Source organism: Capricornis sumatraensis, chromosome 15 (assembly GCF_032405125.1).
Source record: "Capricornis sumatraensis isolate serow.1 chromosome 15, serow.2, whole genome shotgun sequence".
Taxonomy (NCBI): domain Eukaryota; kingdom Metazoa; phylum Chordata; class Mammalia; order Artiodactyla; family Bovidae; genus Capricornis; species Capricornis sumatraensis.
In genome coordinates, this window is record NC_091083.1 from 70,474,870 (window position 1) to 70,494,618 (window position 19,749).

The 19,749-nt window shown below is 46.5% G+C and overlaps 1 protein-coding gene across 1 annotated transcript in view; it reads left to right on the forward strand.

Annotated features, from left to right (window-relative positions):
• Positions 1 to 2,977: 2,977 nt before the first annotated feature.
• LBP (lipopolysaccharide binding protein) overlaps positions 2,978 to 19,749 on the forward strand; it is a 37,345-nt gene continuing 20,573 nt past the window's right edge. The window contains exons 1-6 of the mRNA XM_068987291.1: positions 2,978 to 3,139; positions 6,253 to 6,367; positions 7,941 to 8,069; positions 14,124 to 14,279; positions 15,467 to 15,530; positions 19,075 to 19,138. Coding sequence (XP_068843392.1) covers positions 3,016 to 3,139; positions 6,253 to 6,367; positions 7,941 to 8,069; positions 14,124 to 14,279; positions 15,467 to 15,530; positions 19,075 to 19,138 — 652 coding nt within the window. The 5' untranslated portion in view covers positions 2,978 to 3,015. The remainder of the gene's footprint in view (positions 3,140 to 6,252; positions 6,368 to 7,940; positions 8,070 to 14,123; positions 14,280 to 15,466; positions 15,531 to 19,074; positions 19,139 to 19,749) is intronic.

The following is a 19,749-nucleotide window of genomic DNA, read 5'->3' on the forward strand; positions in this document are numbered from 1 at the left end:
CCCATCTCTTGAAGAATCTTCCAGTTTGTTGTGATTCACATAGTCAAAGGCTTTGGCATAGTTAATAAAGCAGAAGTAGATGTTTTTCTGGAACTCTCTTGTTTTTTCCATGATCCAGCGGATGTTGGCAATTTGATCTCTGGTTCCTCTGCCTTTTCTAAAACCAGCTTGAACATCTGGAAGTTCATGGTTCACATATTGCTGAAGCCTGGCTTGGAGAATTTTGAGCATTACTTTACTAGCATGTGAGATGAGTGCAATTGTGTGGTAGTTTGAGCATTCTTTGGCATTGCCTTTCTTTGGGATTGGAATGAAAACTGATCTTTTCCAGTCTTGTGGCCACTGCTGAGTTTTCCAAATTTGCTGGCATACTGAGTGCAGCACTTTAAGAGCATCATCTTTTAGGAGTTGAAACAGCTCTGCTGGAATTCCATCACCTCCACTAGCTTTGTTCGTAGTGATGCTACCTAAGGCCCACTTGACTTTGGACTCCAGGATATCTGGCTCTGGATGAGTGGTCACACCATCACGGTTATCTGGGTCATTAAGATGTTTTTTGTGTAGTTCTAACAAAGGCACCTTAATTTACATTCAAGCAGAGGGGCAGGGTCCTCCAGGTAAGCTGGTAAGTATGATTAGAATAACGAGAGCAATGAAAAGCAAGTCAAGGAAACAGTGTCCAACATGGAGTCAGAATTGGCTTCCTCCCTGCAACAATGTGAATAAGCAAAGAATACCTGTCATCTAGCAGTCATCAGCCTGCAGTCACTCCTGAAGGTGAGCCCTGAGGAAACTCAGGATGTGAAAACAGGATACTGGCCCCAGAAAGCTGAGGTGCATGTCAAATAAATGATTTCAGTGAGTCCAGACTCTTGTATCTTCCCATACATAGAAAAGAGCTAAAGTCCTTAACTTGGGGTATCTGGTTTTCTTTAACAATAATCTTTTGATGTTCAGACTACCTGCCTTTTATTGCACAACTTCTGTATCACCTGGCTCCCCACCTCACCTGCTTGGAGCAGTTTTCTCAGGGTTACTTGAGATGCTGTCTTCCAGGCTTGAAGTCCTAAAAATTCACACCAAATAAAACATAACTCTCAACTTTCAGGCTGTGAATATTTTTGAAGTCCACAGCATCTGTGGTGGTAGAGGCCAGGCCTGGGTCCCTGGGGCAGACTGTTGGGGTGGGGGAAAGTCTAAGGTCCAAAGCTCACTACTACGGGAACTCCCGCCCCTGCAAACAGCCCCCAGTCTGGATATTCTCAGACTGATCCCAAAGGAAGGGTGACTTCTGTGTCCCCATGAGGTCCTCACTCTCCAGACCGTCTCCCCTCCCCACCATCTCCAAGCTGAAAAAGCCCCAGGGAGTCACCTGCTCTATCCCCTTCATTTTACAAGGGAAATAGATGCACTCGAGGAAACAAGGTTTGCTGAGGGATCCACGGCCAGGCAGGGGCAAGGTGGGAACCCTGGTTTACAGTTTCCCAGCCCAGAGCTCCCCACTCCACCCTGACAGGCTGAGTCCAAGGAGCAGAGGCCCCCAAGCACACTGCCACCAGGCCTTTGTCCTTGCCTTTTGCTGGCCTGGTATGGCTTTTCCTAAAGGCAGCTCCTCCTCATCCCTAGGTTCCCTGCTCAGCACGTCACCTCGGAGAAGGCTTCTCTGACCATAGTTCTCCAACGGCTCCCCACATAGCCGGTTTCAAATCCCTGATGGGTGACGATGGCTTAATCACTTCACCCCCCTGAGCCTGTTTCTTTGGCTCAAAAGGAGATTAAAATCCCGTAAAGGGCTGCTGCAGGCTGAGAGGTGGCAATGTAGCATAAGCAGCATGGTGCCCCCCACATAGTAGGTGCCCAATAAATGCTGGTTTCCTGCCCGTTCTCACTCAATGCTGGAAGAAACATAGGACTCAAAAGGTTCAGCACTGCCCCCAGGAGCACCTAGGTTACTTTCAGGGGTTGGAGTGGGGACAGCGGAGTCCTAAATCCTCAGTCTGATGGATACAAACAACAGGGCACAGAGAAGCCCAGTATGGGCTTCCCTGCACTTAGTGTGGAAGTTCAGATCCCAAGCCCAATTCCAGTGTCTTTTATGACCCTGCCACAGTCAGGGTGTTGAGGCATTCCAAAGACCTATCCAATTTCAAGGAGAGGGCACAATTTCAATTTCAAGGAGACCTCAGCTTTTGATGGAAAGAGTATCAGAGAATTTGTGGACATATTTTTGTGCTAAGTTGCTTTGGTAGTGTCCAACTGTGACCCCCATGGACTGCAACCTGCCAAGCTCCTCTGTCCACGGGATTTTCCAGGCAAGAATACTAGAGTGGGTTGCCATTTGCCCTTCCAGCGGGACTTATTTTTAAAAGACCACAATTACAGAAAAGCAGAGAATGGCTAGTGCTTCCCAGATGGCACTAGTGGTAAAGAACCCACCTGCCAATCCCGGAGACAGGAGATTCTCGTTCGATCCCGGGTGGGACGATCCCCTGGAGGAGGGCAGGCAGGAGTTCAAGGATTGGCCAAGTTGCCTTCCAACAACTTTTACCATCAGCAGGGTTTGAGAAAACCTGTTTCCCAATAGGAGGCAGGGAAGGTGGGATGGGGCGGGGAAATTTTTTTACAGAAACAACTGGCTTTGATTCCCAGTTCTGCCACCTACCAGGGTGTGTGAGCTTGAGCGGTGACATGGTCTCTCGGAGCCTCAGCTTCCTTGTCTATAAAACCCAGGCCTTCCTGGAAATGAACATGGGGCCTTTTTGTGGGAAGGGTGGACAGTGTCACCTGGACCCAGGCCAATCCACCCTGTCTCCCAGGCAGTGCCAACTGGGCTTTTAAATGACCCGTGACCCCAACAGTGTTGCAAGCAGATTCCAGTCACCCGGCCTCCCCTTCCTGGTCCCAGGAACCTGCCCCACTCAGGAGCCGCCCCAGCCCTCAGGCCTCAGCTATTTAAGGGAGCTGGGCCCAGCTGGAGGCTGCGACAGATCCTGCCCAGCCCCCTGGGAATCCAGGATGGTGACTTTGAAGGGCACCCTGCCCTCCCTCTTGCTGGGAACCCTGCTCACATTCACCTCCGGGGCCCTGGGGGCCAATCCTGGCCTTGTCGTCAGGATCACCGACCAGGGCTTGGAGTACGGTAGGGAGCTGCGGCTGTCGGCTGGATTGGCTGACCTGCTTGGCCCCAGGCTGCTCTGGGGACAGCTGGGGACACAGAGGGGACTCTCTCCCTCAGGGTGGTGCAGGCTTCCTGGTCAGGCAGCCCTGGCTTGGGGTCTGGCCTTGTCACTCAGCCTTTGGGACACGTGGGCACATTGCTTGTCTTAGCCAGGTTCCCACTAGCCAAACAGAGATAAAGATTTGGGGGTGAATGTTTGTTTCGGGAGATGATTCCAGGAAATGCTATAGCAGGATTGTCACGTGAGATAAGACAGAAGACAGCCAGGAGAGGCATGTCAGTGAGCCAGCTACTGCCCCTGTGATGGGAACAGTTTTGCTGGAAAATTCTTGCTCAAGTTCGAAAACACACACTTAGAATACACTTAGAACTAGAGGTTAGCGTGGTGGTGACCACCCAGAAGGGGCACAGAGAGCCTGCAGGGGTGCTGAGAATGCCCCGTGGTTTGCTCGGGGTGTTGGCTACATGGATGCATAAACATGTAAGAATTACCTCGCAGTAGGTTCCCTGGTGACTCAGATGGTAAAGAATCTGCCTGCAATGCAGGAGACCCAGGTTTGATCCCTGGGTTGGGAAGATTCCCTGGAGAAGGGCATGGCAACCCACTCTAGTATTCTTGCCTGGAGAATTCCCTGGTGGGCTACAGTCCATGGGGTCACAAAGAGTCAGACAGGACTGAGTGACTAACACTTTTAATAAGACAAGTGCCCTTTAGGTTGTACTTCTACAGATGTTATACTTCAATTTTAAAGAATGAGCAAAAGTAGAACTGTTTTTATTTTTTATTGATGTATAGTTGATTTACAGTAATATGTTAGTTTCAGGAATACAGCAAAATGATTCAGTTCTTTGCAGATTATATTCCATTATCGGTTATTACAAGATATTAAATATAATTCCCTGTGCTATACAGTAAATCCTTGTTGCTTATTTGTTTTATATATAGTAGTTCATATCTGCTAATTACATACTCCTAATTTGTCCCATCATCCATATTCCATAATCATGTCTGTTTTCGATGTCTGTGAGCTTGTTTCTGTTTTGTATAATAATTCATTTGTAATTTTCATTTAAGATCTAAAACAAAGCCTCAGAAATCATCTTTCCAAGGGGCAAGGGATTGGGGGTATTTATATACTACTCCCCACAATACTTGATGGACAGCTGCTCCTCACATATATGGAGCCTCAATCGCCTTATCTGTTCAAATGGGGTAATAACATTCCCTCAGGAAGAGTTGTTGGGAGCCCAGATTGGCTGCAGCCAGACAGAAGGCAATCAAGGAAGCCTTCTTGGAGGAGGTGAGGCAGAAATGATACTTGAGAGTTAGCCAGGGACAAGGGATAGCATTTTGGGAGAGTACCAGCTCCTGTGTGTGCAGGAGGGAGGGCTGCAAAGTGGTAAGAGGCAGAGTTGGGGAGATCAGTGGTCATCTGTGTACACACACCCACTCCAAGGGCAGAATCCTGGGTCTCTCATACCTCTGAATAAACAGAAAGTCCTAGTGTGAATACTGTTTATATTGAAACTCTGCTGCTGCTACTGCTGCTAAGTCGCTTCAGTCGTGTCTGACTCTATGCGACCCTATAGACGGCAGCCCACCAGGCTCCACGTCCCTGGGATTCTCCGGACAAGAACACTGGAGTGTGTTGCCATTTCCTTCTCCAATGCATGAAAGTGGAAAGTGAAAACTGAAAGTGAAGTCGCTCAGTCGTGTCCGACTCTTAGCGACCCCATGGACTGCAGCCTACCAGGCTCCTCCGTCCATGGGATTTTCCAGGCAAGAGTACTGGAATGGGTTACCATCAGGCAAAATTTGCCTCTTGTTCCTCCTTTCCACTGTGTACGTGTAACCAGTACTCTAGAACTGGACATTTTGGTTTCTTTCCATATTTTTAAACAAGATCCACCCTGCTTTGACCTCCTGGGTGTTTACTGAGTGCTTCGTGTGTGCCAGGCACCATGCAAGAGTGCTTTTTATCCTATCAGACTCCTTTAGGCTTTGCAAAGATCTCTCTCTCTCTTTTTAAACATTTTTCTTTTCTTAGATTTTTTTTTGGTTTAACAATTTTATTTGTTAATTTGTTTATTTAGGCTTTGCTGAGTCTTCACTGTTGTGCGGGCTTTCTCTAGTTCTGGCAAGCGGGGACTACTCTCTGGTTGTGGCAGATGGGCTTCTCACTGTGGTGGCTTCTCTCGTTGTGGACCATAGGCTCTAAAGTGCACGGGCTCAGTAGTTGTTGCACATGGGACCCGCGGCAGGTGGAATCTTCCCAGACTAGGGATTGAACCCGTGTCCCCTGCATTGGCAGGAGGACTCTTAACCACTGGACCACCATGGAAGTCTTGCAGCGATCTCTTTTAATCCTCATGCCACCCCAGTGAGGAAAGTACTGCTGTCATTGCTTTGGGACAGACAGAGAATGCCAAGGTTGAGGACTTGCTCAAGGTCACCCAGCTAGAGAGACGCCAGTGCCAGGATCCTAGCCCTAAAATCCTTGCAGTCTCTTCTACACAGGCTAGACACTGTGAAGGACAGGAAAGAGGCCCAGCCACCAAGCACACGGCACTCCTCTCTCGTGGAGCTGCTGACAAAGACAGACCCTCTGTTTCCTCATCCATAAAATGGGCATGAACATAACCACCCCACCTGGAGTGCAGTGAAGCTCCTGAATTTCTCTCCTGCCACTTGCGGCTCTTGGGTGTGCGTGCGTGCTCAGTCACTTCAGCCGTGTCCAGCTCTTTGCAACCCCATGGACTGCAGCCCGCCAGGCTCCTCCATCCATGGGGATTCTCCAGGCAAGAATCCTGGAGTGGGTTGCCATGTCCTCCTCCAGGGGATCTTCCCCACCCAGGGATCAAACCTGTGTCTCCTGCCACTCCTGCACCGCAGGCAGATTGTTTACCCACAGAGTTCCCCTCTAGTCCCCTGCTCTAGAGGGGTTCAATAACCTGCAACCATATTAATGCTAAACAGAAAGTTGACCTCTTTCCCCAGGGCAGGTAGGAGCCACTGAAGGGTTTAGAGGGAGGCAGGCCGATCAGGCTGACTCCCAGCTGTTTTGTGTCCTCAGTGGCCCAAGAGGAGCTGTTGGCTCTGCAGAAAAAGCTGCACAAAGTCACACTGCCCAACTTCGACGGGGACGTCAGGATCAAACATTTCGGCAGTGTGGACTATGGATTCCACAGGTGGGGCTCCGAGGTGGCTGGGCAGGGGCTGTGGGTGGTGTCCAGAGAGGAAGGGAAAGAGAGCCCCAGGATGGCCTAAGACCTCTCTGGGGCAGGCAGTGGTGGGATGGTTCCTCGAAGAGTTCAGAGGGAAGTTCTGGAAGGAATTTGGGCCCTTCATTTGTTCATACAACAGATATTAATGAAGAGCCACTAGCTATGTGACCTGAGCCTTTGTTTCCTTATCTGTAAAATGGGGATAACTTTCTGCCTCTTTGGAGTGATAATCCAGGCTCTGGCCTGACACTGGATGTAGTCTGGAAGGGAAGATAGACCTTAAATTTTTTTTAAAAATAAACCTTTAACTTTAGATATAGTAACACAACTCTTAGAGCCGAGGTTGGCACATCTGGAGGAGTCAAGGAAGGCTTCCTGGAGGGGGTGGCATTTCACCTGAGTCTTCAAAGGATATTTAGACCAGAGGAGCTGATGCTTTAAAAAGAAAGGCATCAGGCTTCCCAGGTGGCTCAGTGGTAAAGAATCCACCTGCAATGCAAGAGACACAGGCTCAGTCTCTGATCCTGGAAGATCTCACATGCCTCAGAGCAACAAAACCTGTGCGCCATAACTGTTGAGCCGTGCTCTAGAGCCTGGGAGCCGCAACTACTGAGCTCATGCGCTGCAACTACTGAAGTCCAAGAGTGCCAGAGACTGTGCTCTGCAACAAGAGAAGTCACTGAAGTGAGAAGCCCTCGCACCACAACTAGAGAGTAACACCCTCACCGCAACCAGAGAAAAATTGTATCCAGCAGTGAAGACCCAACCCAGCCAGAAATAAATAAATAAATACGCACCACAACTAGAGAGTAACTCACCCTCACCGCAACCAGAGAAAAATTGTATCCAGCAGTGAAGACCCAACCCAGCCAGAAATAAATAAATAAATATTTTTTGAAAAGACATCAATCACTTTTTGAAGGCTTGACAACTGAGCCCATGACTCATCACACCCCTCTCTGCTCACCACTGATGGCATCTTTCAGTCCTTCTTTTATTCAGTCCATCACTAAACATCTATCAAGCACCTACTGTGCACTGGGCAAAGAAAAGGGAACTTGACCATTCCTTTCCCACTGACAGCCCCGGGATACGTATGGTCTGGGTTTGCTTTCCCAGGCCTTTCGTGTCTCTTCTTGAGGCTGCCCTCAGCCTTCTCTGAATGAGTTCCCCACCTGGATGTGGAGAGGAAAATGATGATGGGGTTCATCTCTGCACCTTACTTGGGGTCCCAGCCAGGGTTGTGAGATCTGTGGGCTCTGATCCTGATGGTGTGACTCTGGGCAAATGCATCCCTTCCAAGATGTTCTCTTTCCCTCTGTGTGAAAAGGGAACCTGAACAGTGCTGACCCCCTCTGTGAGACCAACTGACGCAGTGCGTGCAAAGTACTTGGCAAGGCTGCGTGGTTAGCTCAGGGCACACAGCAGGTAAGTAGGAGCTGGGTACCAGGTCCCAGGGTGAGAGCAAGACCCCTGCAGAGACTAGACCTGCCTCTGCCTCCACGTTGATGCCTCTTCTGTGGGTCTCTCTCCCCAGCCTGAACATTCAGAGCTGTAAGCTGCTCGGCTCTGCTCTGAAGCTGCTCCCCAACCAGGGCCTGCTTTTCTCTGTCTCCGACTCCTTCATCCAGGTCACGGGCGACTGGAAGGTGCGCAAGAGGATTCTGTAAGTTGGCTATATTCCCAGGCCCTTGGAACCTTGACCTTGGCTTTCATTCCATCTTTCTTGGGTCCAAGGTGTTCCTAGCTTTCCCCACAGCAGACCCCCAAGGCAAGAATTCAAGTGCAAGTACTTTATCTGGTGAGTGACTTAGGGAAACATCCAAGGTTTGTGCAGAAGTGAGGTGGGGAAGAAAGGAGTCGGCTTGGCAGCTATTGGAGCTCAACCCTCCTGGGGACAACCCTCTTGGGGACATTGTAGGCAGAGCACACCTCTGAGTTACCCCAGTCTCCTGTTTGCCATTGGTCAAGGGTGGCCTGACCTCTCCAGCATTTTGAACTGTTCTCTGACTTCTGAGGTCCTTGGATGGAAGGTGGGTTAGTCTCCTCAGGCTGCCATAATGGAATGTCACAGTCTGGGCCAAGGCGGGGCAGGGGATGGGGGGTGCTGGTCAAACAACGGGAATTTTTTTTTCTCACACTTCTGGAGGCTGGGAGTTCAAGATCAAGATGTGGGCAGATTTAGTTTGCTCTGAGGCTTCTCTCCTGGGCTTGCAGATGGCTGCTCTGTTACCATGTCTTCCATCTGTGAGCCATCCCTCTGCGAGCCTGCACCCCTGGTGGTCCTCTGTGTGTCCAGGTCTCCTCTTCTTGGGAGGACAGACTGGACTGTAGGCCACCCTAATGGCCTCATTTTAACTGGATCACTTCTTTAAAGGCTCTATCTCAAATACAGTCAAATTCCCGGAACTAAGTGGCCTTTAACGTACAAATTCAGGGGCCACAATTCAGCCCGTAACAGGAGGGCAAATATGGGTGACCTGGCCATACTGACACTGTAGACCTGCTCTGTCCAATATAGCAGCCTTTGGCCCCATGTCCTTACTGAGTACATGAAAAGTGGCCGGAACAGGTGGAGATCTGTTGTAAGTGTAAAACACTAGATTTGAAGGCTTAGTACAAAAAAGAACATAAGAAATCACATTAATAATGTTTATGTTGATCACATTTTGAAATGATAATCATATACTATTCAAATTATTCTCACTCCTTTAATTGTGCTTCTTTTAAATGTGGCTACTAGAAAATTTTACACTTACATGTAGTTCACATTATCTTTCTGCTGGACAACACTGCTTTAGAAAGATGCTCAGCATGTAGATCAGTATCTTGGGCTTCCTTGGTTGCTCAAATGGTAATGAATCTGCCTGCAATGTGGGAGATCTGGGTTTGATCCCTCAGTCAGGAAGATCCCTGGAGAAGGAAATGGCAACCCACTCCAGTATTCTTGCCTGGAGAATCCCATTGGCAGAGGAGCCCGATGGGCTACAGTTCACGGGGTCATGAAAAGTCGGACATGACTGAGCAACTAACACTTTCATATAGGTCATCAATTGTTGTTCAGTAGCTAAGTCTTGTCCAACTCTTTGTGACCCATGGACTGCAGCATGCCAGGCTCCTCTGTCCTCCACTGTCTCCTGGAGTTTGCTCAGATTTGTGCCCATTGAGTCGGTGATACTATCTAACCACTTTTTTCTCTATCAACCCTTTCTCCTTTTGCCTTAAATTTTTGCCAGTGTCAAGGTCTTTTCCAGTGAGTCGGCTCTTCACGTCAGGTGGCCAAAGTATTGGAGCTTCAGCTTCAGCAACAGTCTTTCCAATGAATATTCAGGGTTGATTTCCTTTAGGATGGACTGGTTGGATCTCCTTGCAGTCCAAGGAACTCTCGAGAGTCTTCTCCAACACCACAGTTCAAAAGCATCAGTTCTTTGGTGCTCAGCCTTCTTCATGATCCAACTCACATCCAAACCTGACTACTGAAAAGCCATAGCTTTGACTACATGAACCTTTGCTGGCAGTCATTAATATTTGCATATTAATTCAATTTCCATGACAGGAATCATGCCATACTCTTCAAGATCTCTTCATATGACCATATGAATATCTAGCTCATTCTTTTTTTAAACTTCTTTTAATGTAAAATTTTTCCTTAGGTGAAATTCACATAACATGAAATTAACCATTTTAAAGTACCCAATTCAGCGGCATCTAGTACATTTACAGCGTTGTGTGACCGCCACTTCTACCTAATCCCACAATATTTCCATCACCCCAAAAGATGCTCCATACCCATTAAGCACTCACTCCCCATTTGCCCCTCCCCCAACCCTGGGCCACCGCCAATCAGCCTCTGTCTCTATAGATTTGCCGATCTGGGACCTTTCATATACATGACATCGTACAGCACACATATTTTTCTGGCTTTTGTCATGCAGGATAATTTTTTTTTAATATTAGTTAATTAATTTGGCTGCACTGGGTCTTAGTTATAGTACACAGTATCTTCAGCCATGTCATGTAGCAAACTCTACTCCCTGACCAGAGATTGAACCCACACCCCCTACTTTAGGAGTGCAGAGTCTGAGCCACTGAACCACCAGGGGAGTCCCTTATGGAGCATAATATTTTTGAGGTTCATCCACACTACAGCGTGTATCGGTGCTTTATTCCTTTGTATGAATGAGTAATATTTCACTGTATAACTGGACCACATTGATCTCATTCTTTGTAAAGCCTTCTTCACATAGATGCCCACGACTTATTGAACCTGTCCTGACTAGTTGACATTTAAGCTTAATTCCTCATTTCTTGCTATTCCCCATGATGCTTCAGTGAACTTCCCCACACAAATATCTTGACAGCATAAGCCACAGACTAAAGACTTAGAAGTAAAATTACTGAACCAAAGCTATGTAGTTACAATCAGGATCAGTTCAGCTCATTTCAGTTGCTCAGTCGTGTCTGACTCTTTGCGACCCGGTGGACTGAAGCACACCAGGCTTCCCTGTCCATCACCAACTCCTGGAACCTGCTCAAACTCATGTCCATCGAGTCAGTGATGCCATCCAACTATTTCATCCTCTGTCGTCCCCTTCTTCTCCTGCCTTCAATCTTTCCCAGCATCAGGGTCTTTTCCAATGAGTCAGTTCTTCCCATTAGGTGGCCAAAGTATTGACATTTCAGCTTCAGCATCAGTCCTTCCAATGAATGTTCAGGGCTGATTTCCTTGAGAATTGACAGGCTTGATCTTGCAGTCCAAGGGACTCTCAAGAGTCTTCTCCAACACCAGAGTTCAAAAGTATCAATTCTTTGGCACTCAGCTTTCTTTTAGTCCAACTCTCACATCCATACAGGACTATTGGAAAAACCAAAGCTTTGACTAGATGGACCTCTGTTAGCAAAATAATGTCTCTGCTTTTTAATATACTGACTAGGTTGGTCATAGCTTTTCTTTCAAGGAGAAAGTGTCTTTTAATTTCATGGCTGCAGTCACCATCTCCAGTGATTTTGGAGCCCCCCAAAATAAAGTCTCTCACTATTTCCACTGTTTTCCCATCTATTTGCCATGAAGTGATGGGACCGGATGCCATGATCTTAGCTTTCTGAATGTTGAGTTTTAAGCCAACATTTTACTCTCCTCTTTCACTTTCATCAAAAGTCTCTTTAGTTCCTCTTCACTTTCTGCCATAAGGGTGGTGTCTGCATATCTGAGGTTATTGATGTTTCTCCCAGCAATCTTGATTCCAGCTTGTGCTTCCTCCAGCCCAGTGTTTCTTATATTTCTCTGAATATAAGTTAAATAAGCAGGGTACAATAGACAACCTTGGTGTACTCCCTTCCCAGCTTGGAACCAATCTGTTGTTCCATGTCCAGTTCTAACTGATGCTTCTCAACCAGCATACAGTTTTATCAGGAGGCAGGTCAGGTGGTCTGGTATTCCCATCTCTTGAAGAACTTTCCAGTTTGTTCTGATTCACACAGTCAAAGACTTTGGCATTGCAAATAAAGCAGAATAGATGTTTTTCTGGAACTCTCTTGCTTTTTTTGATGATCCAGTGGATGTTGGCAATTTGATCTCTGGTTCCTCTGCCTTTTCTAAATCCAGATTGAACATCTGGAAGTTCTTGGTACTGTTGAAGAATTTTGCTTGGAAAATTTTGAGCATTACTTTGCTAGCGTGTGAGATGAGTGCAATTGTGCAGTAGTTTGAACATTCTTTGGCATTGCCTTTCTTTGGGATTGGAATGAAAACTGACCTTTTCCAGTCCTGTGGCCACTGCTGAGTTTTCCAAATTTGCTGGCATATTGAATGTAGCATTTTCACAGCATCATCTTTTAGGATTTGAAATAGCTCAACCGGAATTCCATCACCTCCACTAGCTTTGTTCATAGTGATACTTCCTAAGGCCCACTTGACTTCACATTCCAGGATGTCTGGCTCTAGGTGAGTGATCACACCATTGTGGTTATCTGGGCCCTGAAGATCTTTTTTGTATAGTTTTTCTGTGTATTCTTGCCACCTCTTCTTAATATCTTCTGCTTCTGTTAGGTCCATACCATTTCTGTCCTTTATTGTGCCCAATTTTGCATGAAATGTTCGCTTAGACATCTCTAGTCTTTCCCATTCTATTGTTTTTCTCTGTTTCTTTGCATTGATCACTGAGGAAGGCTTTTGTATCTCTCCTTGCTATTCTTTGGGACTCTGCATTTGGATGGGTGTATCTTTCCTTTTTTCCTTTGCCTTTAGCTTCTCTTCTTTTCTCAGCTATTTATAAGGCCTCCTCAGACAACCATTTTGCCATTTTGCATTTCTTTTCTTGGGGATGGTCTTGATCACTGCCTCCTGTACAATGTCATGAACCTCCTTCCATAGTTCTTCAGGTACTTCGTCTATCAGATCTAATCCCTTGAATCTATTTCTCACTTCCACTGTGTAATTATAAGGGATTTGATTTAGGTCCTACCTGAATGGTTTAGTGGTTTTCCCGACTTTCTTCAATTTAAGTCTGAATTTTGCAATAAGGAGTTGATGATCTGAGCCACAGTCAGCTCCTGTTCTTGTTTTTGCTGACTGTATGGAGCTTCTCCATCTTTGGCTGCAAAGAATATAATCAGTCTGATTTTGGTGTTGACCACTGGTGATGTCCATGTGTAGAGTACATGTTTTTGGAAGAGGGTGTTTGCTATGTCCAGTGTGTTCTCTTGGCAGAACTCTATTAGATTTGTCTTGCTTCATTCTGTACTCCAAGGTCAAATTTGCCTGTTACTCCAGGTATCTCTTGACTTCCTACTTTTGCATTCCTGTCCCCTATAATGAAAAGGACATCTTTTTTGGGTGTTAGTTCTAGAAGCTCTTGTAGATCTTCTAGAACCATTCAGCTTCAGCTTCTTCAGCATTACTGGTTGGGGCACAGACTTGGATTACTGTGATATTGAATGATTTGCCTTGGAAATGAACAGAGATCATTCTGTCGTTTTTGAAATTGCATCCAAATACTGCATTTCAGATTCTTGTTGACTATGAGGGCTACTCCATTTCTTCTAAGGATAGAGCCCACCAATCTGTGTTCCTGATGTGTTCTCTCAACCAGTGTTTGGTTTCCCCATATCTTCACAAGCACTGGGTTTGAAAACCTTCTAAACTTTTTATCTCTCTGATAGATGAAACCTGGCATCATTGTTATTTTCATTTGTAATCACGTCTCATGTGCTTATTTGCAACTGAACTTTCTGTTAACATCTTGAACCTCTCTTTTTTTCCTCTTTTGTCCTTTCCTTATTACTCTGTATAAGTTGTTCTTTGTGTATTAAGGAAATTAACTCATATATTAGCTCATGTGTTAAGCAAATTAGGTCTTTGGCTAGCTCACGATGCAATTTTTTAAAATTTGCATATGCCATTGTTGTTCTCTAAAGTTTTAATTTTCAGTTGCCGGCAAGCTCATAACTATTTCCTTTATGGCTTCTGAGACTTGGATTTGACCTAGAAAGGCTTTTGCCCATCCCTGACCATAAATAAATGGACCCAAGCTTTCTTCTTGATCTTTTGTGGCCTTGTTTATAACAAATCTTTATCTTGTAATAACTATATTTGTAATAATTTCTGTAGTTAACTTCTTACTCTGGTTTCATTTAGTTGGGAATTGAGATTTATATTTCCCCTCAAACGGTGGCTGACCATAGTCTACGAATCACTTACTACTTCTTCTTTCTTCTCTAGGAGACTAAACGGCTCCTTTGATGTGAAAGTCAAGGGCATCACCATTTCAGTCAATCTTCTCTTGGACAGTGAGCCCTCTGGGAGACCCAAAGTGGCTGTCTCCAGCTGCAGTAGCCACATCCATGATGTGGAGGTGGACATATCAGGAGATTTGGGGTAGGTCACCACGGGGACACTGACCAGCTTGACCGTTGCAGGAGCCAGAGGCCTATCCAACCCAAGGCCCAAAGCCTCTGATCAGCACAACGGTCCAGGGTACCACATGGGCACATCATATGCGCTTGGAGGTAATTCTTTGGGGGACCTGCTGGGATGAACAGAAGCAGATTTAAGCCCAGAGTATTGGTGAGTGTGCTGGGCTTCCCAGGTGGTTCAGTGGTAAAGAATATGCCTGCCAGTGCAGGAGCTGCAGGAGACACAGTTTTAATCCCTGGGTTTGGAAGAAACCCTGGAGGAAAGAAATGGCCACCTATTCGAGTATTCTTGCCTGATAATCCCATGGGCATGGTGGGCTACAGAGGAAGGGACCGCAAAGAGTCAGACACGACTGAGCAGGCGTTGGTGTGCCATTTCCACCCAAAAATAAAGAGCTTCACCACCATCAGACACGTGCAGTTTGGCTACAGAGAGAACACAAAGGCTTTTGGTCAAATGAGAGCTTGTGAAAAATACACAAACCTTTGAGCCAATCTGTTCAAGTCTCAGTTTCCTTGATTAGAAAAACATGAATTGGGGACTTCCCTGGTGGTCCAGTGCTTCAGACTCTGCGCTTCCACTGCAGGAGGGTCTGTGAGGCACAGCCAAAAATTTTAAAAATAAGAATAAATAAAGATATATTCCCCCCAAAAAAGGAAAAGAAAAACATGGATTCTCCAGGTGGTGGTGGTGTGTGTTCTCAGTCATGTCCAACTCTTTGCAACCCCATAGACTGTAGCCCACCAGGTTCCTCTGCCTATGGAATTTTCCAGGCGATAATACTGGAAAGGGGTTGCCATTACCTACTCCAGGGGATCTTCCTCATTCAGGGATCAAAACTGGGTCTCCTTGTCTCTCACATTAGCAGGCAGATTCTTTACCACTGAGCCACCTGGGAAGTCACATGGTCTCCAACCCCTCCTCTAAATATATTGAATTTGGGGCTGGGCTGTCAGATACACTGAATCAGGGGGTGTGCTGGGAAATGGGAGTCTGCATGCTCATTCCATTCAGGATTCTGGAACACAGCAGGGGCCAGGATGGGGTGGGGAGCCCTCTCTTGGGAACTGGCCTGACTCTCCCTGCTGCCCCGCTTTCTCTGCATTCAGTGCCACCAAGCTGACCATCCACCGTGCTTCCCTCCCCAGGTGGCTGCTGAATCTCTTCCATAACCAGATCGAGTCCAGGTTCCGAAAGGCCTTGAAAAGCAAGGTAAGCTTGTCCAAGCAGCTGGCATTGCTGAGCCTCTCAAGGGTTGGGTGCAAGTCCTCAGTGACCTCTGGACTTGAACATCCCTAGGGGCTGGCCCAGGCATATTTGGGCTCAAGGCCCAGAGAGGACAAACCAAGGTCATGGAGCTGGTGTGCAGCAAAGCTGAGGGCAAGATGTAGGTGTCTGGATGCCAAGTCTGTTCAGTTAGATAGAAAATGGTCAGATGCTTGGCCAAGGGTCAAACAACAGGGAATAAAGTCATCTTGGCTTTGCTCACTGCCCACCCCAGCTCTGCAGTCCACAAAAGCCAAAAAGGAAATCAACACTTACGTGCCTGTGGAGACCAAGCAGGAAGCTTTGGGAGTGTGTGGACCATGTAGGAGCTCTGGCTCCTACCTGGGTGAACGCATGAACACCTGCTTTGTATTGTCTTATATAAACAGCCACAGTGTCAGTTTTCCCCATTTAAAAAAATCCTGTGCTACTGCTACTGCTAAGTCACTTCAGTCGTGTCCGACTCTGTGCGACCCCATAGACAGAAGCCCACCAGGCTCCCCAGTCCCTGGGATTCTCCAGGCAAGAACACTGGAGTGGGTTGCCATTTCCTTCTCCAATGCATGAAAGTGAAAAGTGAAAGGGAAGTTGCTCAGTCATGTATGACTCTTCGCGACCCCATGGACTGCAGCCTATCAGGCTCCTCTGTCCATGAGATTTTCCAGGCAAGAGTACTGGAGTGGGGTGCCATTGCCTTCTCCGAAAAAATCCTGTGAAATCTCCAAATTTTGGAATCTCTGGCTAAAATAAAGAGGTTTATGCTAACTTTCAGTTCTTTCATTCACCTACTTCACCCTAAAATCCTGTCTCTGGTGTATCATCTACCTGGAGCTGCATTTGTAGCGATGACTGCTTGGGAAGAGAGAAAGTAAAGAAGAGGAAAGGGGAAACACAGGCGCACACCTCTCTTGATCCAAGTCTGCTTTGGCTTTGAGTGCCCCCTGGTGGTTGAAGTGAAAATAGCATGCAAACCCCAAGGATTGGACATGGCAAGCAGTTCTGTTCCTTTTCTTGTTCTGGGGTCCCAGGGTCTGGGCGAGCTTGGGAAACATGCCAGTCCTCTTCTCGTGCACCCCGCTGCCGTGTTTCCATGCCTTTCTAGTGGGACTTAGTATTCTTCAGTGGTGTGGATTTATGCTCCCCTGCTGATGTGGAGACAAGAATGATTAATAACAATATTATACAACAATAGTGCTGTGAACCCAGGTCTCCTGCATAGCAGGCAGATTCTTTACCATCTGAGCTACGGCTTGCCCTGAAAATGTCACCTCCTCATAGGAGCCATCAGTGACCCTCTTACTAGGCCAGGACCACATGCATGCTCTAGGACACCTCCCCCCCATAAGTCCCTCTCCTCCACTGTATCTGTGGAGGATAGGTGATAGCTAGTTAATTTAAAAAAAAGAAAAAAAGCTGTTTAAAGTGAGGACTCGGACTTCCCTGTAGTCCAGTGGTTAAGAGTTGGCCTGCCGATGCGGGGGACATGGATTCAATCCCTGGTCTGGGACGATACCACGTGCTGCAGAGCAGCTAAGCCCGTGGGCCACTACTATTGAGCCTGTGCTCTGGAGCCTGGGAGCCACAACTACTGAGCGCCCGTACCCTAGAGCCTGTGCTCCACAACAGGAGACGCCCACACCATGAGCAGCCTGTGCACTGCAACAAAGAGTAACCCCGGCTCTCTGTAACTAGAGGAAGCCGTGTGCAGCAGTGAAGACCCAGCACAGCCAAAAGTAAAAACAAATAGATAAATGGAAAACAAATAAGGCGAGGACTCACTCACACAGCCTCGAAAAAAGAAAATATTTACATATGAATCCAAATATTTTAAGATACAGTAAACGTACATTCCTTTTGACCTAAGATGCAGGACCGTTCTTTGTAAACATTCTCTTGACTGGCCTAGCACTGTCTTTCTAACATTTAACATCCATCTGCTACAGGTTCCAGCTCAGATTTCTTTAACCACACTGAGAATCTAGAGATGTTTGCAAAGCGATCTCCATGCAGAATCCTTCCATATTTTTATAGTTGTTTTCCTGGTAAGCTTTTCTGGTCCACAGCAGTTTGCTGGCATTTTCTTTAAGCAAGTCACCTTTCCAAAGCACTTACCATTGGTTTTTCTGACAAATAACTCTTTTCTCAGTCATTATTTCATGGGTTTACATAAAAAATAATTTTTAATATTTATTTATTTATTTGGCTACATCGGGCCTTGGTTTCAGCAGGTGGGATCTTTTGTAGTGGTGCACAGATTCTCTAGTTGTGGCACATGGGCCCAGTAGTTGTGGTGAGCAGACTTAGTTGCTCCACAGCATCTCAGTTCCTCAACCAGGGATCGAACCCACATCCCCTGCATTGCAAGATGGACTCTTAATCACTGGATTACCAGGGAAGTCTCTACATAAGAAATAATTTGAGTGATTGCAATAGCAAGGAAAGCAAACAGGTTTGCGAACATGCACTTCCATTTCTTGAGAAGCACACAGTTTACCTGGGGCAACAAATTCTGAGTGCTTACTATGCATGGTAGCCTATTGGATGGGAGGGTTGAGTCTTCCACAAGCAGCTGGGGAAACAAGTGTTGCAGGGAAAAGCCAATTCTGACTCTATGTTGGAACTGTTTCTTTGACTTGCTTTTCCTTGCTTTTGTTATTGTACGTAATGGCCTGCCTCAGAGAATCCTGCCCCTCTGCCTGACTGTTAAATTAAAGTGCCTTTGTTCAGACCCCTGGTCCACTTGTAGATGGCATGAAGGAAGAAATTAACACATCCCCTTTCCAAGGCTTGCCATTCTAGGAGATATTTGTAAGATCAATGGCCTTTTTACTTTGTTTCCTCATCTCCCCCATCTCTAATCTATGAAAGAACCCCACATCCAGACCCTGAGAAGATGGTTATTTTGAAGCATTAGTCTGCCATCCTCTTGGTCAGCTGGCTCTCCGAATAACATTTCCTTGTCTTACTACCTGTCTCCTGTCCACTGGCCTGTCGTTCAGCGTTCAGCAAGCAGAACGAGCTTGGACTCGATAACACAAGGACTATTGATCCATCCAGCTAATCTGTTAAGAAGTATCTGCATCTACTTATTTGTGTGGCTGTTGCTACTTACTATCTAATTCTGCTGTCCAATTCCAGACCCTGAGAGACTAGCACTTCCCAAAGGAATAGGTCTTTCATGACGGAGTTTCAAGCGGTGCCTCCAGCCATGTTGCCCCATCTGGCTGCATAGGCAAGTACCTAGCTCCGATTTCCAGTCCTGTGATGGACTTTAACAGGCCCAAGTGGACCCTACTGGGGGTCCACACGGGGGCAAACATGTTTCTGATCATTTCTATTTTCTTGGTACCTGGCATATCATAAGCACTTATAAATTTTTGTAGAATCAATGACCAGCTAGCAAAGATGTGCAATGGGACTGAAGCAGTTAGCACAGGGCCAGACAAAAGCCAGCAAACTCACTCGGGCTTTCTTTTCCCATATTTTTCAGATTTGCGAAATTATTCAGGACTCGGTGACCTCTGAGCTACAGCCTTATCTTCAAACTCTGCCAGGTAGGGCACTCCACCTATCCTTGATTCTCATTCATTTTTATAAGTGCATACATTAATATGTACCTTATGAAAACTTACATGGAGCAGCAGTATTAAAAGTAAAAATTAAAAGTCCCCTTTCCTCCCCAAATTTTCTTCTTTTTTAAAAAATATTTATTTATTTATTTATTTGGCTACACCAGGTCTTAATTGCAGCATGTGGGATCTTCAGTCTTCATTGCAGCATACAAGATTTTTTTAGTTGCAGCATGTGGGATCTAGTTCCCTGACCAGGGCTTGAACAGGTGCCCTCTGCATTATGAGTGCAGAGTCTTAGCCACTGGACCACCAGGGAAGTCCCCCCAAATTTTCTTCTAAGAGGTAAACTGTTTTGAGTGTGTACTCTCAGATATTTCCTTTGCATGTGCAAATATAAATATACACATCCATAAGCATATGAATATACATTCACATGGGCTTCCCTGGTGGCTCATCAGTAAAAGAATCCACCTGCAATGCAGGAGTTCAATCCCTGGTCTGGGAGGACCCCCTGGAGAAATAAACGGCAACTCCAGTATTCTTGCCTGAGAAATCCCCTGGACAGAGGCGCCTGGCGGGCTACAGTCCATGGG